Consider the following 17,948-nt stretch of genomic DNA (forward strand, 5'->3'; position numbering starts at 1 on the left):
ATACAAGCAAGTCCCAATTTGAGTTTAAAGACACGACTTAAATTCATCATACTATATAAGCAAGTCCCAATCTGAGTTTAAAGCCACGACTTAAATTCATCATGCTATACAAGCAAGTCCCAATTTGTGTTTAAAGCCACGACTTAAATTCATCATACTATACAAGCAAGTCCCAATTTGAGTTTAAAGACAGACTTAAATTCATCATACTATACAAGCAAATCACACTTTGAGTTTAAAGCCACTGCTTAAATTCATCAAACTAATTAAGCAAGTCCCAATCTGAGTTTAAAGCCACTACTTAAATTCATCCTACTATATAAGCAAGTCCCAATATGAGTTTAAAGCCGCTACTTAAATTCATCATACTATATAAGCAAGTCCCAATCTGAGTTTAAATATTTCTCTTGGATTTTGCAATTATTTGTAGAATCAAATATAAACATCATGATTATGTGATTTTCTTCCTAATATTAGCTAAAATTAATTCTGATGCAGATAAATATCAAAGTACAACAATAAAAAGATCACATAGATATTGCAAGTATGACAAGGAAAAAATGGAACTCCTGGTCCTATATGTATACAGTTTTCTTTTTCTTTATTTTCTGTGAAAAGAACAAACTCATTAGTACTATTTGTTACATATTTACAGTTACAAGCAGAAAAATTAATCAAGATTAAATGGAACTTTGAAGATGAAGTTATTCAAAGTGATCAATTCAGACCAAGTTAAAAAAAATCTCTCATCTGTGTTTTAATCACTTTTGAATTAATTACTTTTAGCTTTCTCTAATATTACAAAGATATACATGAAGTAAATGTTAAAATGGTACCAAATAGTACTTCTTTTTGACTGGTCAAGAAATGCTTTGTTAATAGACATGTTATTGTATAACACTGGCAGAATCTGTAAGTGCAAAATAGGGGAAATGCAAAAAGGTATGCAACATGTAACACTATGAATTTAAATAACGAACTTCTTTTAGGGAAATTGGAACAAGTAAACAAAAAAATACCAAAAAGATAACTTTTTCATGAACGCATTCATCCAGCAGGACAACTGTCAGTACCCTTTGAAGTCTAGAGAGTTCATGAAATCTGTAGGACATTAGAAGGCTGTAATCAAGTCCACGGCATGGAATCAGGTCCACGGCATGGAATGAAGTCCATGGCATGGAATCAGGTCATGTATTTATTTAAAGCTACCAACTCTGCTTATTCACACTGAAACAGCCAGAAAGCTCTCTAGAAGTAATGGCTGACATGATGCTATTTTAGCCACTAATTTATGAAAATCAAACTCTTTTAAATTTGGATAGTCCTTTTGAAACAGATGACTGTTGTCAGATCTAACACTTTTGTGATGCACATTTTTTCAATATCCATTCAAATGGAATTCTTTACTGCCCTTTTGATTTGCAGTATTGTTTCAGCAATTATGGCTGCATCAGTATATAGTACACAGTGCAATAATTCTGCTGTCTTTGTTTGATGTCTACAGTGTGGCAGTTTAAAGTGATGTCTAGCACTGAGGCATCATGCTGCAGATATGCAGCATTATGTCCCGCCCTGTCACATTATCCTGACACCAGACCAACCAGTCTTAACTCTAACAACTTAACACTGTGCACCAAGTGAGGCAGCTGTTAGTACCTTGTTATAGGTCTTTGGTATGACTTATCCAGGGTTCGAACCCGCAACCTCCTGTATCCAAGGTGGACGCTCTAACCTCTAGGTCACAAATACTGTCCCATTATTAAAAGTGAACTTTACGGTTGCCAAAAAAAAGTATAAGACTAAGCCGCGCCTAGTTATGTACAGGGTCGAGTAAAATGGTATTTACACTCCACCCCACATACGCGTGATTCGTAAATTAAAACGCTGCACAAAGTTCTACGATGATTTAACATGTATCTTAAAGAATACTAACAAGCAGAATTCATCGTAGTGCATCATTTCCCCACATAGGGCACACTTTTTAACACTTCTATGCGAGAATATTTCATGTTGTGAGCCATGTTGATCAAAATGCGTTCATGCACAGGCACTTGATTCTGTGGAAACTAATGTGTACACTAACCATATGTTATATGGTGAGTACACACATTAGTTTCCACAGAATCAATTGCCTGTGCTTGACCCTCATAACGAAGAGGAGTCACAGTACTAATTCAACTCCCATAGTAAACATATAGAAACACCATCATATTCAAAATTCAATAACTTAAAATTTGTGGGTGCTGATGATCAGACTTATATTTCTCCATGCACAACTATCCTTGGTGCAAGCTTCTATGTGGAGAACACCATATGACCCGCGACATTTATTTTAAATCTACATGTACATTAAACACATGTTATTGATTCTGCACCAAATGAATCAGGTGCTACTTTCATTATTGAGTACTCTTAATTCAAGCCTATAAAAATACTAAAATTGCATCAGAATAGTTTCGTCTATATTTTTTAAAATTACCGATATGATAAGATCTCAAAAGATATTTTTACTAAAATTTTAATTTTCATTATTAACCAATTATGGACCACCAAACCCGTATATACTCTATTATTTGTCACCCATTTCTAGACTGCTTCACAGTTCTTCCGTATAATTAGTACAGTGTGTCCAAGAATTAAGAAGTGGAGGTATATTATTAAACAAATCGTATTGGGATTTGTTTAATAATATACCTCCTTCTAGTGGAGGGAGGTCAGGGAAGCAGACTATGACTGCGAGGGGTGGGGTGGGTGGGTGAAAGTCACGTGATACTACTTGAGTGATCAGTCATGTGATATTTAACCAGTTAAGATGGCAGAAAACTGGTGTTATAAACGGTGTTTACTATATGTATCATTGTTTGCTACAGTGATTTTGTCAGCAGCGGGTGACAAGTTACCACTCGTTATCAACACATGGCCATTTACAAATGCTACAGCTGCAGGTAGAAAATGTTTCGTTAAAACTGATGGGTGCAGGCTGATTCGGAGCATAATACTCAACAGTTTCATCATTCAGACTACAATATAGACTGACTCTACATCCCCGTTTGTTTGTACCCCCGTACTGATTTCAAAAACGAGAATGTTTAATGTGATAAAAAGTGCACAGAACTAAGTCAATTGAATCATTGATTTATAATTTCTAACCTGACTGTGACCAGAATGGCACTAATGTTGCCATCCCCTGCACCATTTCATGCTTAACGGACTTTCCATACTAACACGGCGCCATGTGTTGCGTACACTATAGGCTAGTTTATTTCCATCAGACTACATAATGACATAGTTCATCCTGTTCGGCAAATGCTGAATAATTGCGTAAATTACATAAAGTTGAGAGTTTGGAATTATATCCCTCTGCATACATGAACATAGAAATAAAACCGCCTGTTAAATCCACATTGTAAATATCGGAAGCAGATGACTTATGTATGTACATCTGTAGTCGGGTTTGTATTATCAGACTATAGTCCTACATGTAAGACATAGTACATATTGATTTTGTTTAGGTGCTATTGTTGGACTAAGATGCCCAAAACATAAATATCAGCGTCAGGTTTTACATGTAGGACTACATTCAGACCGCAGGGAGCTTCTTAGTTCTACAACGTATGACGTACACATAATATTTTAGTTTTGTTGCACCAAAACATAAATAACATGTGATATATCTTACATTGCAGGACCAATGGACTTCTATAATAGTATTCGTACACCATCCCTTTTGTTTGTACTCGTGGCTGAAAAAGGACAGGGTTGGTTGCAGGGTTTTTTGCCACCTGTTTAGTCCTACATTTAAGACCTCAACACTGATATTTTCATTTTGGGCATCTTAGTCTTACAACGTAAGACTTATCACATGATTATTTTGTTTTGTAGCACTAAAACATAAATAACATGATATGTCTTACATTGTAGGACTACCCCCCGCAAAGAAAAATAAAATGCACAGACACACACACATAGTCACTTGAAATTCGACCATATTTTGTATTCTTGCACACATTTAATGGGTAGTATGCACGCTTTGAGGAAATAGACACAGAGATGTTTGATTTGGTGCCCTTGTGAGGAAATTCGGGGCCCTTTTGAGATTTTGACACCCCTCCCCCAAGACATGACCTGATACAGCCCTGTTGTACTCCTATACTGGTTTAAAAACAAAAAGCATCAAGAAAGTAAACAAATGCATACAACTTCGTTATTTCATCCAGTTATCATTTCTAATCTGATTGTTGTTATGGGGTCTCTAACACTGTCCAAGTATTGACATTTCAAACCAAATGGAAGTACTTGATGCAAACAAGCAGAGATACAGACTGTTCTGTGTCCATGTGTCTCAGTAAAACTAAGTCATCTGGAATCTAATTTTAATATTTCTATCAAAAAACTGTCTTGAAAGACTACCCTTCTGCCTAAATATTATGATCTCTCAAGACAGGTGGTCTCTCATAACAAGTCATAACACTATAATCAATAAATCAGTGCCTGGAGAACTATCAAGACAGGTGGTCTCAATTAACAGTGGTAATTCAAGATAGGTTTTGCTGTATTAAGTTTTGTCTTGGATGTAAATGTGAGAGTTCTGGTATGTTTAGCAGGTACTGCATTTAAGGAAATAAAACCTCAATTTTATTTGTCATACTGAATATAGTTCATATAAAATCAAATGAATAATATAATATTGTTTATTTTGCATTTCCGATTAATAGTGAAATATTTCAATCAATGCCTTTAAAATTTAAGCAAACTTTTATTGTGATTTCTTGAAGTTAATAACATTATAGAAAATAAAATGTATTTTTGAATTTAAATAACTTTGCAATCTTTTGGTTACAAGGAAATATTAATGTATCCTGGTCCTCAATTTTGACTCGTTTAACCACTAGCTTTCACATTTTCCAAAATATACTCCATTCATAATGTTACTTCATATTTCACTTGAAAGATTTGTTATTTTAGTAATGGATGCATGTTAAATCTTATGTCAAATCTCGATATATTCCTTCATACCTTTGTTGGTATGTTCATATTTTACATAATTTGTTTTGATGTGCTTCAAATGAATCTGCGTTTGCTTGTTTAATGGTATAAAGTATATTGCTGAAATGGTTACATAGCAAATGCAAGTTTATTTGAAAAATCACATAAAAAACCTCAATTTAGTATTCTGATGCTAAAGAGTGATTTCTTCTCATGAGTTGAAAATATGAAATTGGGAAAACATTGATGGTCTTATAAGAATATATTTTGCCTGAGTACTTGTCTCTTAAAAATACTGACATTTAGGCTGACTGGCAACAATTGTAACTTTACTAGCTGTTAGACTTGAAATTATTAAAATGACTTGTCCAACAGGCAATGTATGATGAAAACTTCTAGTCAACAGGAAATTTACCATAAAGACTTTAAGTTTAACAGGAAATTTTCCATGAAAACTTTTAGTCCAACAGAAAATTTAACATGAAAACTTCTAGTTTTGTTATCAAGTAGTGGCATTTTACCACCAAATTTACAGGATTATGGTTGTGGTGTTTTCAATTCAGAGTGAGGTAGTCCACTGTGAGGACAATGTTGACTGCACGTAAATCAAACATTCTCCACACTACACTGAGGTAGTGACTTTAACCTGACATATTTTTTTTATTGTAAATCAAGCTGATCTAGTATCCATATTATTTTTATTTTAGCATGGAACACCATTTTCAACTAGAATCCATATTATTTTTATTTTAACATGGAACACCATTTTCAACTAGGATCCATATTATTTTTATTTTAACATGGAACACCATTTTCAACTAGAATCCGTATTATTTTTATTTTAGCATGGAACACCATTTTCAACTTGAAGAAATCAGCAGTAGATGCAGTTGAGATTGGGTGCGGGAAATGTGAGACAGATAGATGTGATGGCACTGTGGGGTGGGGAGGAAGCCCAGATGAGCAAGGGGAAACAACTCTTGATGCAATGATCATGGATGGGTACATACTGAATGTATAGGGGGCAGGGTCCAGTTTTTATGTACAAATTTAATGCCGCAATCAGCAACCTAGTATAAAAAATCATAAAAAATCAAATACACAAGTGAGGTTAAAAAGGTCCATATTTTTAGATACCTATATTAAAACAAAGCATAAGAATAGTATTCACTTGACCAGAGAAGTCAATGGCAGTTCATAGCAGAAGATGTTTATGCACCCCAACCCCTATTTTATACATGCATTTTTCACATCCAAATGCCATTTTTTACAGCATGTGGTGCTCACAGTGAAAACGCAAGCCATTTCCCTGGATGAAAATTTTGAAAAACATTGTCTACTAAATAGTTTGATGCAATTCAGAATAGTTGTCATCCAAGCCGTTTTTGAGATACTCTGCTTGCCTTGAACCCACGTGTCTACTGCTATGGGAGGCTAGCTCTTCTTCCTGGCCAACTATTGGTATTTCACTATCAACATACTGCAGAGCAGCTATGGAAAGTGTACATGCTTGACGTCAATTTCAAGAACAACACAAGCCCAAAACACCTAGTTCACAAATATATCCATATCTATAAATAGTAAACAATAATAGCTGAAAAAGTCACACCATAGCCTTAAGTTAAGAAATTTGCCAGGGGCCAATTTACGAAACTGGACCCTGCCACCTATATGAGTTTCTCTGTATCCTGCTTTAAGTTTGTTGGTTTGATAATGAAAGAATGGTGTATGAACACGAATTTCTTAATTGGACAGTGGGAGTAATGTCATGGTAATAATAGGAATGGTTGATATAGAATATTGAGTAGACTTGACATAAAGAAAGGTTTTGCATGATTATCATGAAATTACAGAACTCCTCATTTTATAATAGTAAAAAAATAGTAATATTGCAGGTTCAACTTAGTTAAGATATTTTTCTCCTTTTTTGCATTAAACTCCAGGACCACCCATTTAGATCTGAGTTGCTGAGGGGACTAATATTTTAATATCAAAACTATAGCTTCTTGAAAGTCTCGCTCATATTTGTGGAAAAAGAACATGTTATATCGATCTATATTAGTTGAAATGCATATCTATTCGCTTTGTTTCAAGCATTGACTGGAAATGATGGTACCATCTAGGTTCAAGAGCATTAATAATCCAGCACGTGTATAATGGTTTTGAGATGCACCTTATTCTCTCATATCAACTTAATTTAGACCATTTTCCATATAGGATGGAAGTGTCTTGCTCCACTGCATCTTTTGTCCTGTCTTTTTTAAATATTTTTTCTTTTCTCATCATGATCAAAATAATCACATATATACAGGAAGATTTTCCACACATCACATTTATTCTTTTGGGAATAGACAGTCTTATTGTTTATAGTCTGACTATAGTTTGTTTGTACCCCCCTACCGATTTCAATAACGAAAACGTTTAATGTGATAAAAAGTGCACATAACTAAGTCAGTTGAATCATTGATTCATAATTTCTAACCTGACTGTGATCAGAATGGCACTAATGCTGGCATCCCCTGCACTATTTCATGCTTAACAGACTTTCCATACTAACATGGTGCTATGTTGTGTACACTATGAGCTAGTTAATTTCCATCCAACAACATAATGAGGTAGTTGATCTTATTAGGTAACTGCCAGATAAATTGCCATTACATTGAGAATTTGGAATTATATCCCTTTGCACACATGAACATAGAAATTAAACCACTTGTTAAATCCACGTGAAATGCAAATTTGTTGTTGTCATTATTTTCCCTTGTTTGATTCGACATTGCATATATCGGAAGCAGACGACATATGTATGTACATTGGTAGTCATGCACACACCCCTTTACTGGAAATGGACTTGTCCAGGAACTGGAAATGGATCTTGAGCATGTCTGTCGAGTATATTGAAAACATGCGTTAAGCTTGAAATGCGCAGACGATGATGATGTTTGGGACACTCTACTCACAGTCAGGTTAGAAATTGTAAATCAGTGAATGAATTGAGTAAGTTCCTTGTACTTTTTATCACATTAAAGGTTTCCATGATTGAAATCAATAGGGGGTACAAACAAACGGAGATGTATTGTCAGACTATACATGGAATCACAAACTTCTGCAGTAACAGCCGCAGTTGTTCAGATATGTAAACATTATTCCTGTGCCCTCAAATCTGACATCACTATTTCTGAAATCTGGAAGTTTGACTTAGATTATCTATTCTGGTCTAAATATTTGACATATACTTTAAGGGACAGAATGTTGTGCTTTTACAGGGAAAACACTCCTTTTTCTAATTTTTAATTGTAAAAAAACCCAATTATTTTCATATTATGCAGTAGCACTCCCTTAAGCCTCCATCTTTTTCAAGACTTTTCAGTTTGTACCTTTCATGTCAAGACTTTCAGACTGTCAGGACTTCTTGACTGTGATATGTTGATGAGCACTTTAAACTTGTGATGGAGTGCAATATTATTTAAAATGAAACTTGTGATGGAGTGCAATATTATTTAAAATAAAAATAAAAAGAAGCTATGACTAATGCTTTGAATACTGATTGCACAACAAAGAATATAGTAAGTGTACAAAGATGGTGACTGGATACATGAGGGATGGTGGGTAGGGCTAGCAAGTAATGCATATATGGCTTGGTGTACAGTTGTTGTAGGGAAAATTCATTACTTATGTAACAGTTTTAAAAATGAATGAAAATTCATTAATTAGTTTAGTTGAATGTCTTTTTAATTATAATTTTTTTAGTACTGATTATATCATTGTGTCAAGGTTTGGTTCCAGACAAGTTTCTGAATGATGTGAAAAAAAATACCAGATTTTCATAAAACTGTCAATTTCTGATTTATACCTTCCAGAAATCTAACCATAATGGTGGCTTGAAAAAATAGTCTCTTCTTTATTAGATAAGTAATTTAAGCAAGGACAGTTGTATAACGTAAGGGTAGTTTTATTCTTGGTCAAAAAATTTATTGATGGTTGTTAAGGGTGTTATTCTACAAAGTTTTCCGAAGAGTGAAAAGGATATATGCAGAAATAAGACAATATTTCTTCAAGATTGGCATCAAATTAGATTAGTTAGTGGATGTAGACAAATGTATATGGCTGATTTAGCTAGTGGTAATAGGCAAAGTTATATGGATAGCATTTAATTAGTAGCAGTAGACATATGTGTATAGATGGCATATAATTAGTGGAAACTTATGCAGAAAAATCACACCAATCCAATTGATACTTTTGCCATTATTAACCTTTGATCATGCCATTTGCATATGTGATGGTTTTCATCTGTAAGTATTAGAGTTTAAAGGCATATCAATGTAATAAAGACCATAAGGCACCAATTAAAACTAAATTTATGCAGATATGAAGAATTTCACCTTTCTTACATCTAAATAGATGTATGCATGCAGTATAAAAAGATAAAAGATAAACATTAAAATTCTGTCAAATATATGTTAAATAAAACATGACGTTAAAAAGTATAAATTCCTCAAAACATAGGGTAAAATATTGTTAGTGATGTCCTTTTCAATTCAGCGTTGTCCTTTTCAATTCAACATCTACTAGTGGTTGGTCCTAAATGAAAATTTTGCCCCTCAGACATCCAGTATGGCTGCCACTGTAGCCATATTGGCAAATCTTTTCATTTTTGTATATAGGTGGCGCTATACAGTTTCGCATTTTGCATAGGGTTAGGAATTTAAAGAAAAAGAATGTCCCCGGCTTTCCTCACTGGTTATACTGGCTATTTAAAAAAGACCTTGTATATCTTAGGTATAATGCAAAGAACCTTTAATTCCCTTTATTTTGGTGTGTGATTGATGGGTGTACTATGGGTTATAGAGTATACAGCTTGGCCTTACTTCAAATGTGCATCTTTCAAAAAGTGCTAGCTCTACTTGGTCATTTTCACTTCCTGAACTTCAGAGGTCATTTGTATAAAAAAGAGCCGATAACTTTTTTTACATTTTATATATTTGGTAATTCATTCATTGCACTTTCAGAAGCTGGTATTGTCTAGTCTGGCAAAATTCATTTTCCCTATTTTAATAGCTGCTATGTATAGTGTACTTTAGACTAATTCAGACTGATTTTTTAACACAAGGGAGCAGTCATTTTAGTTAGCAGTGTGCTTAAATCATGTAAAATTTCCAAAAGTACAATATCCAAAAGAAATATCATCCACATTACATTAATGTAGCATAGAGGTATGCAAACATTCTCTCCACTGTGCATGTTTTAAATGCGAACTACTTCACCTTACATACGTCACTCTCTCAAAAGTACATATTATCTGGTGAGCGCCACCATAAAGAAGATGTAGGTATTATTTTTTATGATTTAATTATGTTTATATGGCTGAAACATTTAAGTCGCAAGCATCAAAACAATCCTTATGAATAATTCTCCTGCTTTTTTCCCCACAGAACAGTATTTATGAGTGTCAGAGTCTCTAACAAGTCCAGCCTCCCCCCCCCCATGATAAAAGTGAGCTATTTTAAGAATGCACATTACATTTTGTAAACATAGCAACCAGTGTTATGCTGAATGATAGGAACATGAAACTAGCCAGAATTATTTCTGAGATATCAACAATGAATTTTACAATTAGAAAAGGGAGGTAACTCATCAGCTTCATAAAGGTCAAAGGTCAAAGTGTAAAATATTTGCCTATTGTTTAATATGGAAGAAGCGAATTCACTTTCTCATCATTTATTTTTTTTTATTTCATTGCAAATAAATGAAAAGAAACATTTTCACCATATATTTCTGTCACTTATTGCAACAGTTTTAAATTTAAGTTGACTCTATTCCTATATTCTAAGTCTTCTAATTTCCCCATAATTAAGGTCACTACTCACACAAACATACCTCATGGCAAATTATGTAAGCAAGAGAAAAATGATCATAATTAGTTTATTTTCATGCTTAAATGCAATATGAATGTACCATTTTATTCAGAACATCATACATAATTATATGAAAATAAAAAAAAATAATTGCAAACATTTTTTATTTTCTTTAAGGTGGCGCTATACAGTTTCGCATTTTGCTTAGGGTTAGGAATTTAAAGAAAAAGAATGTCCCCGGCTTTCCTCACTGGTTATACTGGCTATTTAAAAAAGACCTTGTATATCTTAGGTATAATGCAAAGAACCTTTAATTCCCTTTATTTTGGTGTATGATTGATGGGTGTACTATGGGTTATAGAGTATACAGCTTGGCCTTACTTCAAATGTGCATCTTTCAAAAAAGTGCTAGCTCTACTTGGTCATTTTCACTTCCTGAACTTCAGAGGTCATTTGTATAAAAAAGAGCCGATAACTTTTTTTACATTTTATATATTTGGTAATTCATTCATTGCACTTTCAGAAGCTGGTATTGTCTAGTCTGGCAAAATTCATTTTCCTTATTTTAATAGCTGCTATGCATAGTGTACTTTAGACTAATTCAGACTGATTTTTTAACACAAGGGAGCAGTCATTTTAGTTAGCAGTGTGCTTAAATCATGTAAAATTTCCAAAAGTACAATATCCAAAAGAAATATCATCCACATTACATTAATGTAGCATAGAGGTATGCAAACATTCTCTCCACTGTGCATGTTTTAAATGCGAACTACTTCACCTTACATACGTCACTCTCTCAAAAGTACATATTATCTGGTGAGCGCCACCATACTCCTGGATGGATATTCATATCGACAAGATCTGTTAGAGAACTGAATATTTTAAGTAGAAATTACTCCCCTTTATTTGGTGAAAATGGGGAGGTTGGATTTTTTGTATATAGGAAAGATTTAATGAGGTGGGGATTGAATATACAATGCACAATTTTCACACATCGAGTTGATTTTTCAGTGTGATTTTGCATCCCCTGCTTCGAGTTTCCATTGAAAGACTTGCATTATTGGTCTTAAATGGTACTGATCCTACATCAGTTTGGCTGCCACATGGCCCATTTTGAAAATCTTGTTACAGTTAAAGTTCTGTCAAATGTATGTAAAATAAAAGATGAAGTTAAAAATGATAAATTCCTTAAAATATAGTGTAAATGTTTTTAGCGATGGCATTTTGTCTGGTGTCTATTAGCACATGTTATCACAGCTTCTCCTAAGCTACTGTGAAGACAACGTTTCATAAACAGTTTCAACTCAGGATCTATTAATAGTTGGTCCTAAATGAAAATCGTATCCCTCAGACATCCAATATGGCTGCCACTGTAGCCATATTGTCAAAACTGATCATTTTTATATGTACTACTGGATGGATATTCATATTGATCTGGTAGGTTCTATTAGAGAACTAAATATTTTGAGAACAATATCTTCCCCCTTTCATTTATTAAAAAGGGTGAAGGGATTTTATATATATAGGAAAGATTTAATGAGGAAATAAAGGTGGGGCTTGAATAGTCAATGCACAGTTTTCATGCATTTTTTGGGTGTGATTTTGTAGACATTAAAGATTGAGTCCCACATTTGTGTATCCCATGCTTTTAGTTTCCATTCCATTGAAAGACTTGCATTGGTGGTCTTAAATGGTGTTGATCTGACATCCACTTTGGCTGCCACAGTGCCCATTTTGAAAATCTTGTTACATTTACTCCTACTGAATGGATGGTCATACCAACAAGGGTATTTTTTTCTAAAAGGCTTCTTTTGATGACTAGTTGGACCTTATATTTATCAAACTTTATCCTTTGTTTGTACCATATAGCCACTGATGTACTAAAAAAACTACTAGCTGCTACCTGCATAGATTCTAGTTGGTCCTAAATGAAAATCACGTTGTTGTGATATCAAGTATAGCCATTATGGTATCACTGTTGAATCCATTATCTTTGCTCCTGAATGGACAGTCTATCACTGAAGGACTTCATATGTTACCTGGTTGGTCCATGTTAAAAATGGTATCCACTGGACATCAGTAGCACTGCCAATGTGGCCAGCTTAAAAATCTTCTTTTCACAACTCTTCCAGAAAGGATGGTCATATCACTATGGGTTTTCACTGAAAGACTTATGTTGTATGTATTTGGTCTTAAATGATAATAATACCATTGTGATGTCTAGTTGGTCTTAAATGATAATGATATCATTGTGATGTCTAGTTGGTCTTAAATGATAATGATACCATTGTGATGTCTAGTTGGTCCTAAATGATGATACCATTGTGATGTCTAGTTGGTCTTAAATGATAATGATACTCATGTGATGTCTAGTTGATCTTAAATGATAATGATACTCATGTGATGTCTAAATGATAATGACTGATGTGATGTATAATTGGTCTTAAATGATAATGAAACCGATGTGATGCCTAGTTGGTCTTAAATGATAATGATACCGATGTGATGTTTAGTTGGTCTTGTATGATAATGGTACCAATGTGATGTCTAATTGGATGTGATGTCTAGTTTGCCTTGAATGATAATGATACTGATATGATGTATAGTTGGTCTTAAATGATAATGATACTGATGTGATGTATAGTTGGTCTTAAATGATAATTATGCTAATGTGATGTTTAGTTGATCTTGTATGATAATGGTACCAATGTGATGTCTAGTTGGATGTGATGTCTAGTTTGCCTTGGATGATAATGATACTGATGTGATGTCTAATTGTTCTTAAATGATAATGATTCTGATGTGATGTCTAATTGGTCTTAAATGATAATGATACTGATGTGATGCTTAGTTGGCACTGAATGATAATGATACTGATGTGATATCTAGTTGGTCTTAAATTATAATGATACCGATGTGATGTCTAATTAGCCTTAAATGATAATGATACTGATGTGATGCCTAGTTGGCATTGAATGATACTGATGTGATGTCTAATTGGCCTTAAATGATGATGATACTGATGTGATATCTAGTTGGTCTTAAATTATAATGATACTGATGTGATGTCTAATTGGCCTTAAATGATGATGATACTGATGTGATATCTAGTTGGTCTTAAGTGATAATGATACCGATGTGATGTCTAATTGCTCTTAAATGATAAAGATACCAGTGTGATGTCTAATTGGTCTTAAATGAGAATGTTTCCAATGTGATGTCTAATTGGTCTTGAATGAGAATGTTCCCAATGTGATGTCCAATTGGTCTTAAATGATAATGATACCTATGTGATGTCTAATTGGTCTTAAATGAGAATGATACTGATGTGATGTCTAATTCGTCTTAAATGAAAATAATGGCCATCTTGAATATCATGTTATTGATACTCCAAATCTGACTTAAAACAGGTCAACTTTTTTATGAATAAAATTTGAAAACCAGATATATCTTTTGTCATATTAAGTTTAGAAGTCAGGTTAGTGATCGTCTAGCCATGATATCAGGTTAAAGGTCAGGTTCAGTGACCTAGCATGATATCAGGTTAAAGGTCAGTTTCAGTGGTCTTCTTTCCATGATATCAGGTTAAAGGTCAGGTTCATTGATCTTTTATCCATGATATCAGGTTAAAGGTCAGATTCAGTGATCTTCTCTCCATGATATCAGGTTAAAGATCAGGTTCAGTGATCTTCTATCCATGATATCTGGTTAAAGGTCAAATGCAGTGATCTTTTATCCATGATGTCAGGTTCAAGATCAAAGGCCACAACAAAGAATTTTGTACTACATTTACAGGTATCATACAAACATGTTCACTTAGATGTAAGAAAACAGTTCTGTCAACAAACTTGGTATTGTAGAGTTTTAAACAAATATCAGAGACAGCTTTAATACTCAGCATTTAAAAAAATGGACTTACCTTGGATTCATGGAAATTCTTTTAAACTAATGCAGCATCAGTACCTATGAGGGTTTCTTGTTTTTAATTGTTGGTGACTGCGATCTGTCCATTCTTTAGGAGAAGTCATGATGTTGGAGCTGTAGGAGCATTGAGGAGGATTAAACCTGCTATATCAGTTGCTCGAGCCATAATGGAATTCACAACACATACCTTTCTAGTGGGAGATCAGGGTAAGCTCCTATATCAGTTGCTACAGCCATAATGTAATTCACAACACATACCCTTCTAGTGGGAGATCAAGGTAAGCTCCTATATCTGTTACTATAGCCATAATGTAATTCATAACACATACCCTTCTAGTGGGAGATCAAGGTAAGCTCCTATATCTGTTGCTACAGCCATAATGTAATTCACAACACATACCCTTCTAGTGGGAGATCAAGGTAAGCTCCTATATCTGTTGCTACAGCCATAATGTAATTCACAACACATACCCTTCTAGTGGGAGTTCAAGGTAAGCTCCTATATCTGTTGCTACAGCCATAATGTAATTCACAACACCTACCCTTCTAGTGGGAGATCAAGGTAAGCTCCTATATCTGTTGCTACAGCCATAATGGAATTCACAACACATACACTTCTAGTGGGAGATCAAGGTAAGCTCCTGTATCTGTTGCTACAGCCATAATGGAATTCACAACACATACCCTTCTAATGGGAGATCAAGGTAAGCTCCTATATCTGCTGCTACAGCCATAATGGAATTCACAACACATACCCTTCTAGTGGGAGATCAGGGTAAACTTTTGCAATTGTCTTTTGCATACTAACTTGTCAACTGGGGCCCTGAATGGCTGAGTGGTCTAAAGTGCTCTCCATTACGGATCACTGCCATCTCACCTCTGTCTGCGTGGGTTCGAGTCTAGGATTCGGCCAGTGTGGGTATGTGAGATAGTTTGCCAAACCAAACCACACCACACCACATGCAACACAACACACGCAACACAAAACATGCATCACAACACTGCACAACACCACACAACACACCACACCACACCACACCACACAGCACAACACCACACAACACTACACAGCACCACAGCTGTCTTTAAAAGTCTTGTTATCATTACTCCTCTAAATTTATGGTGACGTTAATATGGGTTTTTCAATGAAACACTTTTATTTCACAGTTTGTTCATGAGTTTTGAAAACCAGACCTAATTAACCTTGAGATTTTAAGGAATTAACATGGTGAAGATACAGCTCAAATTTACTTTTGGGCAGATAACTGTGACGAGCCTGACTTTGATTTGTTCAACCATAACAAGACTATATGCCAATGTCTCTCAGCCTGATCAAAGGCTTTTTAACAGTCGGACAAAGAAAAAAATCACAAGACAATTGACATCTGATATTTTCTTTCTAACTTGCTACACATTGAAATATCTGTAAATTTAGTTACTTACCTCTTAGCTAATTGCTTGCAATCTGTAGTTTTAATAGCAGATATATCAATTTGTATAATTTATGTGGTTTGTTTTACTTTAATATAATTGGTTTAGGTTGTGAAACAATTTTGTTTTCTTTACAAAATGTTGTTTGGCCAAATAAATTTAATAGCTTATATGCTTAATTTCTGTTTTAAATATATGTTATAGTTTGATCTATTCTGTGGATCAGAAAAATTGGAAAATAAAGAAAACAAGACACAGATAAATACAAAACATTTTTATTTCACAGTAAAAATACTTTCAATTTTTTGTAGTTTAAACAAACTTAGTCATTATTTAATAATAATTGTTTCAAATCTTTGTGTAATGCATGTAACACATCCAGATGGCTTTGTTGGGTAACCAGATTTTTCAGTCTGTTTGTGTAATGTGCACCCAAAATATAAAAATGTTGTCTCCCCTTGTATGATCACTTATGAACACATATATGCACATATATATATAATAAAATGAGTTGACTTGAATTCAGTTATTCCAATAAAACAAGTACTGGGTACATAGCCAGCACTCTGACATTGATTTTATGGTCCAAGGTTTTGACTGAGTGGTTTTAACTGTACTGGCTAATGAACATGATAACACAAAGCAGTATGAATGTATTTTTATCAAAACCTATTTGCAGAAATCTCTGAAGAAGTAATTTTAGATAAACTATGGAAAGTTTGAAATGATTTTAATACATAAAACAGGTATCCCAAATTGCATCCACAGTGCAATTATATTGGTAATATTTGATAAATAAATTGAATGGTCAGTCTAAGAAAGTAGGTCACATTGACACAAGTTTGGTATGCAGCACATCTTCATTTGGAGATGCACAGGTAGTATACGTTTGGTGCTAAGATTATTTAAATAGACATTTTTGTAAGTGAGGTTACATGGCAAAAGTTCATTCCTAGGTGAGCTTGTATGGCAAGATTTAAATAGACATATTTGTAAGTGATTAATCCAGGGATGTAGATCACATTCAGCCAATTTTGGTGCATGACAAAAGTTTATTCCTAGATGAGCTTGTATGGCAAATTGGATATCAGTAATGTGAAATGATACAAGAGTTATGGCCACAAACAAGGAGACAGATGCATGGACAGACAGATTGATTCATGAACAAACAGACTGAAGATGGACAGATGCATGAACAGACTGAAGATGGACAGACAGAATGAAGATGGACAGATGCATGAACAGACTGAAGGTGGACAGATGGATAGATGCATGAACAGACTGAAGATGGTGAGATGCATGGTCAGACAGACAGATTCATGAACAAACAGACTGAAGATGGAAAGATGGACAGTTGCATGAACAGACTGAAGATGGACAGATGCAAGAACAGACTGAAGATGGACAGATGCATGGACAGGCAGACTGAAGATGGACAGATGCATGGACAGGCAGATTGAAGATGGACAGATGCATGGACAGGCAGACTGAAGATGGACAAATGCATGGACAGGCAGACTGAAGATGGACAAATGCATGGACAGGCAGACTGAAGATGGACAAATGCATGGACAGGCAGACTGAAGATGGACAAATGCATGGACAGGCAGACTGAAGATGGACAAATGCATGGACAGGCAGACTGAAGATGGACAGATGCATGGACAGGCAGATTGAAGATGGACAGATGCATGGACAGGCAGATTGAAGATGGACAGATGCATGGACAGGCAGACTGAAGATGGACAAATG

General features: G+C 34.5%; 1 protein-coding gene across 1 annotated transcript in view; it reads left to right on the forward strand.

Moving 5' to 3' along the window:
- Positions 1–2,774: 2,774 nt before the first annotated feature.
- LOC149797913 (N(4)-(beta-N-acetylglucosaminyl)-L-asparaginase-like) overlaps positions 2,775–17,948 on the forward strand; it is a 35,852-nt gene continuing 20,678 nt past the window's right edge. Inside the window, exons 1-3 of the mRNA XM_089962956.1 lie at positions 2,775–2,945; positions 5,832–5,988; positions 14,860–14,972. Of these exons, the coding sequence (XP_089819082.1) occupies positions 2,813–2,945; positions 5,832–5,988; positions 14,860–14,972 (403 nt within the window). The 5' untranslated portion in view covers positions 2,775–2,812. The remainder of the gene's footprint in view (positions 2,946–5,831; positions 5,989–14,859; positions 14,973–17,948) is intronic.

The sequence above is a fragment of the Sinohyriopsis cumingii genome, chromosome 6, assembly GCF_028554795.1.
Source record: "Sinohyriopsis cumingii isolate HCF-2022 chromosome 6, ASM2855479v2, whole genome shotgun sequence".
Classification (NCBI taxonomy): domain Eukaryota; kingdom Metazoa; phylum Mollusca; class Bivalvia; order Unionida; family Unionidae; genus Sinohyriopsis; species Sinohyriopsis cumingii.